The sequence below is a fragment of the Oryzias melastigma genome, linkage group LG1 (assembly GCF_002922805.2).
Source record: "Oryzias melastigma strain HK-1 linkage group LG1, ASM292280v2, whole genome shotgun sequence".
Taxonomy (NCBI): Eukaryota; Metazoa; Chordata; class Actinopteri; order Beloniformes; family Adrianichthyidae; genus Oryzias; species Oryzias melastigma.
In genome coordinates this window covers 16280765-16289195 of record NC_050512.1, presented here as the reverse complement: position 1 = coordinate 16289195, position 8431 = coordinate 16280765, and the positions used below count along the sequence as shown (strand labels likewise).

The window sequence follows — 8431 nt, the reverse complement described above, 5'->3', positions numbered from 1 at the left end:
TCCAGTTTCAGGTTCAGATTGCGCCCTGGTCTGTATTTTGCATGCTGAAATCACAGGAGAGCCTTTGTCTGGACAACATTTACATCTCTTAACACAGCTGGCTTGTCCAACCACTGGCACAAAACAAACAAGGAAGCAAGATAGAAAAACAACCCGTAGGTTAAGTTACCACTAAAGAGGTGTTTTAGTGCTAAACGTCAAAACAACATAGACCATTTCAGACTTTTTAAAATAAACTGAGGTCAGCTTTAAAGAAAAATTTGAATAAAAAGAGGAAACAGTTCCGGCTATTTACGGCTGCAAAAAAAAAATGTTTGGAGATTTATGATTACAAAAAACTTTTATTCTAAGTTTGTTACAAACTGAAAACATTTTCTTAGGTACAATTTAGTGGAATTTAAAAAAAGGCCACTATATTTGTTTTAATATATATAATAAAATGTCCTAACCAATAATTTTAACAAACCTGAGCTTTATAAAAGGAGAGGTATGCAGGGAGCATGTGATGCTCTTGGAGGCGGAGCTCTCCGGCAGGTAATACTCTCTTCAGGTAACTGAGTGAGTCACTGGCTCTCACACCTTAAGCACTGCAAATGGTGCGTTCACAGCTCAACTCTTCAACCTAAGCTGACAGCAAACAATGGGACATAGCCGAAGGAGGATCAACGGTTCATGAAACTTTACTCTGAAAAGCTCAACTTCGTTTTTTGGAAGAACATTTTCAGGACTCGAAGTCTGTGAGTTGTCAAAAACTGAGAAAAAACTTGTTAGGAAGAGATTGATGGGTAGATGTCTTATCTATTTTTGTTATTCGGGACCTTGTTTAGTTCCTTTTAGACATAGGAACTGTTACTGAGATCAATTTTAAGATTCGCTCTTCTGAGGACACATTTGTTCATCCTTCCACAATGCCAGTGGTCAAGGTTGAAAAGGACTCTCAGTCAGACGGCGTCTTGGCGTCCTCTGACCCTCCACCACAGACAGAGGAGCAGCCGAGAGGTCGAAGGAGGAAGAGACCCCTCCAACGAGGAAAACCCCCCTACAGCTACATCGCTCTCATCTCCATGGCTATAGCTAATTCCCCTGACCGCAAGCTGACACTAGGAGGCATCTATAAGTTCATCACAGAGCGCTTCCCCTTCTACAGAGACAACTCAAAGAAGTGGCAAAACTCCATCCGCCACAACTTGACGCTCAACGACTGCTTCATCAAGATCCCCCGTGAGCCGGGACGGCCTGGAAAGGGCAACTACTGGGCCCTGGACCCCAACGCAGAGGACATGTTTGAGAGCGGCAGCTTTCTGAGGCGCAGGAAGAGGTTTAAGCGCTGCGACCTCAGCACCTATGCCTCTTACGTCCACGACACGCCGGTATTCCCCCCCGTCCAGATCCCCAGGTCAGCTGCGTACTCCAACTACCCCAACATGACTGTCAGCCCCAGCTATGGGCAGCAGCTGCCCTCTGCCTACTACCCCTCTCCGTCCCCGCCTGGGTTTGCTCACGGCCAGACCCGCATGTTCAGCATCAACAACATCATAGGGCACCCATCTGCTGCCAGCATGCTGGCCAGTCAGGGGGCAGAGGTGATGCAGCAGCCCAGTCGGACCTTCAGTCCCGAGGGACTCGCCAACGGATCAACCCCCTGTGGCCTAGGCGCTCCGGGCTTTCAAGGTCAGGCATGCGGGGGCACGGTGGCGCCCCGCTCCACGGCACACCCAGGATACTTCTCTGGGCCGAGCAGCCATTCGCATCACCACCAGAGCTCCTACGGACAGGGCCCGACACAGAGCTATGCACCAGCTGGCCGGATCCACGGGCCTGCAGAGACCATGGACCACTATGGGAGGGTCTCCCCAGTGCAGCTAGGCTCCTTCTCCCAGTACAACAGTCCAGGTCCGGTCACCAATTCTGGGGGATACTTAAGACACCCCTCTTACACAGGGAACATGGAGCGGTTTGTGTCTGCAATTTAAGCTACAGAGAAAGTCAGTGTAAGTTTTAGACCATCACAGACTCTAGAGGCTGTGAAATGAGCCAGGCGTACCAGCATCCATTGATTTCATAAGATGATAAACCAACTGTGACTTCCCTGCATTAACGCTAGAGCTCATCGTCAGCACTGATGACAAAATTACAGCTGAAAAAATGTCTGGTTTGAAATGTCAAAGCGCCCTCCCGGCACGAGGACGCCACTTACATGTAAAGTAGACGCGAGGTTGCAGGTTTTTACTGTTTTTTTTTTTTTTTGTGACTTGAATGTGCAAATTAAATATTGACGGTACTTCTTCTTAGTGGAAATGGCACATTTTGTGATGTTTATATAAATTATTGTGGTCCAAACTTAACCGTGAGCAGCTTGTGTGGAGATCACTGGTTTTATGAAAAGCATGAAAGGCCCCTCTGTAAATAAAATGTTCAAAAACAAACAAAAAAAAGGTTTCAGCCGTCATTGCGTTTTCAGTCATTTGGTAACAATACTGTATCACAGCCTGAAGGGAGTGATCTTTTTATTTCAAAATAAAAGCCTAATAAGAGTGGAGGGGGGTTTCTCTTACTTTTAAAGCTTTGAAGTGCCGTCTGGAGCACCGGTGTTTGCAGTGACTGTGACCGGCATCAATTATCACGCCAGGGCGTCCGTGCACACGATCCACTAATAAGAGAAAATGAAATTTCATCCCCCTAAAGATAAAGCAATAGTTTGAAACCCTATGTCTACAGTTTAGATGTTTGACATTGAGAAAACAGGAGCTTTTTTTTTTGAACCTCTTCATTGTTAAATTTATCTTTTAAATTAAACATTACATCAAATATTTAGAACTTAATGATTTTCCTTTTGGGGCAACACTAACTGCAAAGGATAACACATTTATTCAGGAAAAAACTGATAATGTTGCTCAGTGAGCAGACAACATATTGTTGGAAAAAAATTAAATATAAAAAATCCCTGAACAGGAAAACAAACGTGAAATATTGTTAAAAGAAAAATAAAGAATTAACTAAGGGTCAAATTAAGTTTTAGTAACAAAAAATGTGATATTTGAGAAAATGATCATATTAGGTTGTAATAGGTAGTTAGCATTTAGCTGTGGCAAATCTGCAACGCCTAACCTTAAAACTGAGAATTTAAGCGTCCTTAAATGTTTGACTAAGCTGACATGTCATGTTTTGATGCATCTAGTGATTCTGCTAGCTTTAGCAATGACCTCATTCAAGAAAATAACACCAACTCTGGAGATAAACATCCATCTGTGACTCAGGATTTGGAGCGATTCCTTCCAATTCCACTTTGCCACCAAAAAAATAAATAAAAAGCCTAAATCTTCATGTTTTTCTACTGTTATAGATTTTACGCATATACAGGTAGAAAAATCCTACAAAGTAAAAACCCCAAAAAACACATTTGGAGACAAAAACAAATAACTTTATTGAAACTAAATATAACACACATGAAAGGTTCACTATAAATAATCCGAACAGATCAAAGTCATAAACAAATCAGCCGATGTATTCAGCCAGCTGTCGGAGCTGGTCACATTTCTGCACAACATCTGGCAAAGACAGGAGCGTCTGCACGAAGAAGAAAAAAAGAGAGCAAATAAAATTATTCAACTGACAAAAGGGATTCGCAGGGTTAAAAAGAAAACGGTCGGATCTCTCACCTCTCTGACTTTATTGATCATGCTGTTCAATATCTGAAGCTCGTTCTCGCTTTTTTGCTGGTTAGTTTGATGGATGATTTGCTGTGAGGGGCAGTAGAATAAAAACATCCCAGATCACTTAAAGGGCTTTTTCACATTCTTTTATAAAAGATAATAAAAGAGGAGAACAATCAAAAAGTTGAACTTACGTGTCTCTTTGCTCTTTCGAGGAGTTTCCCTCGAGCCTGATCGGCTTCCTGAAGTCTCACCTTCAGTCTTTCCACCTGAACGTCACACGACGTATAAAAAAAAAAATGATTCAAATTCACAAGTTTTATAAGGAATATGTTTGAAAATTGGGGAAAAACTGCTTTGGAAAAGCACAGAATAAGTTCTACTTTCTTAAAGAAAGTAGTCCCAGACCTCTTTCAATAACTGGATCTTCTCTTCCATGTAATGTGCTGGGTAAGACGACTGGCCTCCTGCCTTCTTCAGCTCCTCTCGCAGGAACTGACTCTCAACCCTGGACTCCTGGAGAGAGCGCCGTAGCTCGGTGACGTCCCTTCGCAGCTCCTGGGAGGAATTTCGAAATCCGAAACAAACATTAGAAATATCTGGACAGCAGATGAGAATGAGTTTTAAATGTTTCACTTCCTTACGTTATTGTCGTTCTTATGTTTGCTGAGAATTTCCTGGGCCTCTTGAACATCTGCCACCAGCTTATTTAAAGTTTTCTCATCCTATGAAATTGAAAAGTGCTTATTAAAACACTTTAAATACATCCACCTTTTGCACCAACCTCCATAAAAAGGTAAAGTCAGAATTTCACCTGAGCTTTCTGCTGCAGAGCCTGGTTTCCCTTTTCAACCAAGTTATTGAGCCGGCCCAGCTGAAGCGTGAGCTCCAGAACTTCAGCTTCATGCTTGTTGGCTGTAGTCTGTTGCTCCACCTGCAGGCTGCAACTGGAATAACACATTTTATACTTCTTAAAAAATACATTTCAATGCTAAAATACATAAATAAAACTTTTGTACATTATAATTTGCTTTTCTAATCTAAATATTCATGATGATGATAATGTTTTGGGGGTTTTTTTCAGATAATTGGGTTAAACAAATCTATTAATGAGGTTATACATTTGAAAAAAAGAAGAAAACATTTTTAACATTTTTAAAATAATGGTGACTTAATCTTTATTCTCTACTACATTTCATTTTTTTTAAACTTATGTCGTTAAAAAAAAAGTTATTTTATCATTTTTTAGGCCAAAAATTTAGCAATTAAAGTAAAAAATTGCAAGCTTCATTAATAAAAAGAACCACATTTGTTCTACTATGTGAACAAAATGTTTTTCATAACAGGAAAAAAAGAGATTTTAGTTAATTAATATTATTTTAATCACACTGAATAGAAAATAAAACCAAATGTCAATTTGTAAACTATTTTCGAACTGATTTAAGTGATCTTAATGAATGAATAATGTCCCATCTCCATCATTGGCTGTAAATAAGAACTGGACAGAGTAACCCCTCCCCCCACATGTACCAAATAGGAAGTACCTGCTGGCTCCAAGAATCCCATAGACTTCTAATGAGAAATAAACAATTATTACTTAGTCATTCTGTTGGTCAGAATGACCATTCTAGTTCAGATAAATTTTTCTTAACATCTTCTTGTTAATTCTTTTTCACGATAGTTTGTTATTTATTGCACTTATGCAAGTTATAAAATGACGAATTAGATGCCTCAGTAAAAGCATGTGGTGCCCGCTGGCCCCCACCTTAAACTCTTGATTGACAGCTTCTCCCGAGTATCACTTATGATTGGCAGCAGTTGCCATAGAAACTCAGACTGACTCGGACCAATCACTGTCGACTGGTTTCAAATGGCGGTGTCCGTATCGTGGGAAAATGGTGACAAAATTTAAATGCAAATTTGAATGAGGTACGCCATTTTCTATAGCTCTGTCCAGTTCTCTATATACAGTCAATGGTTTCCATTTGTGTTTGGTTGCTTTAACTTACATCCTCCTCTGCAGCTCCTCCAGCAGAGCATCTTTTTGTTCCAGGACCGACTTGAGCGCGGCGGCGAGCTCTGCGACGGTGCAGCCCAGACCCGACAGAAGGTCAGCCACACTGCTCTGCTCCTCCTCCTCCTCTGCCTTCGTGCTCTGCTTGCGTGTTCCAACACGAGTGAAGGCGCTGGTCTCGCTGAAAAAAGCTTCACCATTGGAATCGGGTTTGTCTGACGACTCTGAGGAAAAAAAGGAAAATAATTTCAGTCTCTTAACATTTATGTTTTTAAGCTCTTTAACTAATAAATCAATAAATGCCTTATAACAAAGATACAGACTTAACTGGGCATCACTGTATCAATGTGGCTGAGGATCAATGAATCACCTGATCCAGCAGGTTGCTCCGTTCTGGTGTCGATCTGTTGCTCGGCTGTTAGCGCTCCCATGATGCTGCTGACAAAAGAGCTGGAGGGGGGGCCGGGCTCAATGTTCTTCTGAGGCTCTCGGTTCTGTTAAAATACAAAAAAACGCAGCCATGTAGAACTCGTTTTCACAGGTTACTACATTTGACAAGAATTTAAAAATAACTACTTTTACTATTTTTTTTAATAATAAATCAATAGATTTCTGCAGAAACCTCTCCAAACGTGACTCTTTGGGTTTGATACTGAAAGCTAGCTTGATTAAAGCTGAGTGTTTGGATAATATAAGAGCATTGACTGTCAGCTCGTCTTAAAAAAATCTAAATAAAACCAAGATTAAGGGGCATTTCTTTCAAATCCATCCATCTCTGAGCTATCTGACGTTCATCAGGTTTTCACAGAGGCAGCAATCTCAACAAATAAATAATGCTGTGGGACCGCCTCCCAAAAAAACCAGGTGGGATTTTTCATACATGATGTTCAGACTATCTCCTCCATGACTGAAATTCACTTATTTTTTTTCTAAACTCATTTACCTGGTTGCTGAGGGCAGCGTGCAGCTCATTGGTCACACCTCGCAGCGTGTGGTGCAACAAAGTGATTTCGGTGACGGCTTGGGCCATTTTCTCCTCAAATTCCTGCCGGACTGAATTGGCTGCAGATTTTGACACCATGATTTGATCATGCAGTTGTTGGTTCTCCGTCCTGGAACACACAATCATTGACTGAGTCAAAACAGCAATTTAAGACAAAAATATAGACACATATAAATCAGGATTCGCCTTTATTTCACAACGCAAAACACCCCTAAATTTCGATTCTTTGCGTTTAAAATAAATAAATAAATGTTTGTGCAGCTATAAATTGAATTAAAAAACACAAATAACTACAGGGTTAAATTATCTGAAAGATAGCATGTCATATCAGGAACTCATTTGCACGGTTTACACATTCTGCTTTAAAAAAAGTCATTAAATTGTACAAAAAAATGTAGCTGTAGATGGTAAAAGTGCCTAATAATGGGATGCAATAATATATAAATGAAATCCAAACACTTGTTTTTTTTCAAATAAAAGTTAGCTTAACTTACTGAAGTTTTCCAACTTCTCCCCTCAGGTCCTCACACTGGATGTTTCTCTCCCACAGACTTTGCGTGTTAGTCCTGAGCAGACTTTCGCTCTCGGCCACCTGCTCCCGCAGCAGAACATTCTCCATCTCCAGAAACTGAAACGCACGACGAAGGCAGTTTCAACATAAAAAGCATCATTCAACTGCTGCCATCAGAAAAAAAAAACAAGTGAGCGAATAACAAAATTAAGACGCGATTATATAAATAAGGAAATGAGGCTCACAATTCCATTTCTGAGTCTTTATTCAAATCGTTGTGAATCCGGAGCAAACGAAAAAAAATTAGTTTGAAAAAAAGAGCTCACTTGTGATATGGAAAATTAACTGGGTGGGCCAAAAGTTTCAGAAACAGGGAGGGGAAGGGGGATTGGCTTACTCTGCTCCAGTGTTCCTGTCACAACTCAAGCTCAATTTCTAATAAACTACTGCCGCTCTGCAGAATTTATTTCCTAGAAATCAACACAGGTTTTTTAGGGGCTAAAACAGGATAATCATAATTAAAAGATCACTGGAAACACTGAAAATAAGTTAAATTAAATCAGAATCAGTGGGGGTTAAACTTACACTGACGTCATTAGTAAAGGGATTTAATGGATGAATTTGCCAAGTTACACCTTCACACGAACACAACAGCAGATTCCAAATGTGTGAAAATCCATAAACTGAACTAAAAAGCTCTTTTCATTGATCTGCAAGACAGGGTTCCTACAAGTTTCTTGAAGTTCAGTTTAAAACTTTTTAAAACCATTTTAAGGCTATGCATATTGCATAAGTTTAGTGCCATTCGTTTTAGATCAAGTACCTTTTAATTAATTGATATTGTGCCTTTTAATCATTTCAAAAATTAAGACCAATTTCTCAGCCCCTTTTTTTTCTTTAATTTAATTTCTTTAAGCATCTTGTCATTTGTGGTCTGTGACTTGATCCCTTAACGCACTCTTTTTTTTTTTTTTTTTTTAAGCGGGGGTCAGCATTCATGCATAATGACTTGTTTTGCTGCTGATTATTTCCAATATTTAACCAAAAATAATTTTGGTCAAAAAATGACATTTTTCACAAGAAATGTTAAAAGTTTCAAACGGCATAATTTTTAAGGCTCAGATATCAAAATTTATCAAGACTTTTTTAAAAGCTTTTTAAGGTATATTTCCATCGATTCAATGCTTTAAAGATTTCTGGAGACCCCGTGAAGAAGAACCCTGAAGAAGCAGGGAATTTCTGAAAACGAG

At 39.8% G+C, this 8431-nt stretch overlaps 2 protein-coding genes across 3 annotated transcripts in view; one reads left to right on the top strand and one right to left on the bottom strand.

Moving 5' to 3' along the window:
• The first annotated feature begins 563 nt into the window (after window positions 1–563).
• Window positions 564–2436, top strand: foxe1 (forkhead box E1). Its single transcript, XM_024289420.2, has one exon. The coding sequence runs from the start codon at window positions 909–911 to the stop codon at window positions 1971–1973; it is 1065 nt and encodes a 354-aa protein (XP_024145188.1). The 5' UTR covers window positions 564–908; the 3' UTR covers window positions 1974–2436.
• Window positions 2437–3399: 963 nt separating this feature from the next.
• The window catches only part of spag5 (sperm associated antigen 5), an 11812-nt gene continuing 6780 nt past the window's right edge, over window positions 3400–8431 (bottom strand). For both annotated transcript variants that reach the window (XM_024289411.2, XM_024289410.2), the window contains exons 16-25: window positions 7165–7298; window positions 6611–6779; window positions 6038–6161; window positions 5663–5891; window positions 4468–4600; window positions 4298–4378; window positions 4062–4211; window positions 3848–3922; window positions 3660–3740; window positions 3400–3567 (exon numbers count right to left, since the gene is read on the bottom strand). In XM_024289411.2, coding sequence (XP_024145179.1) covers window positions 3496–3567; window positions 3660–3740; window positions 3848–3922; window positions 4062–4211; window positions 4298–4378; window positions 4468–4600; window positions 5663–5891; window positions 6038–6161; window positions 6611–6779; window positions 7165–7298 — 1248 coding nt within the window. In that variant the 3' untranslated portion in view covers window positions 3400–3495. The remainder of the gene's footprint in view (window positions 3568–3659; window positions 3741–3847; window positions 3923–4061; window positions 4212–4297; window positions 4379–4467; window positions 4601–5662; window positions 5892–6037; window positions 6162–6610; window positions 6780–7164; window positions 7299–8431) is intronic.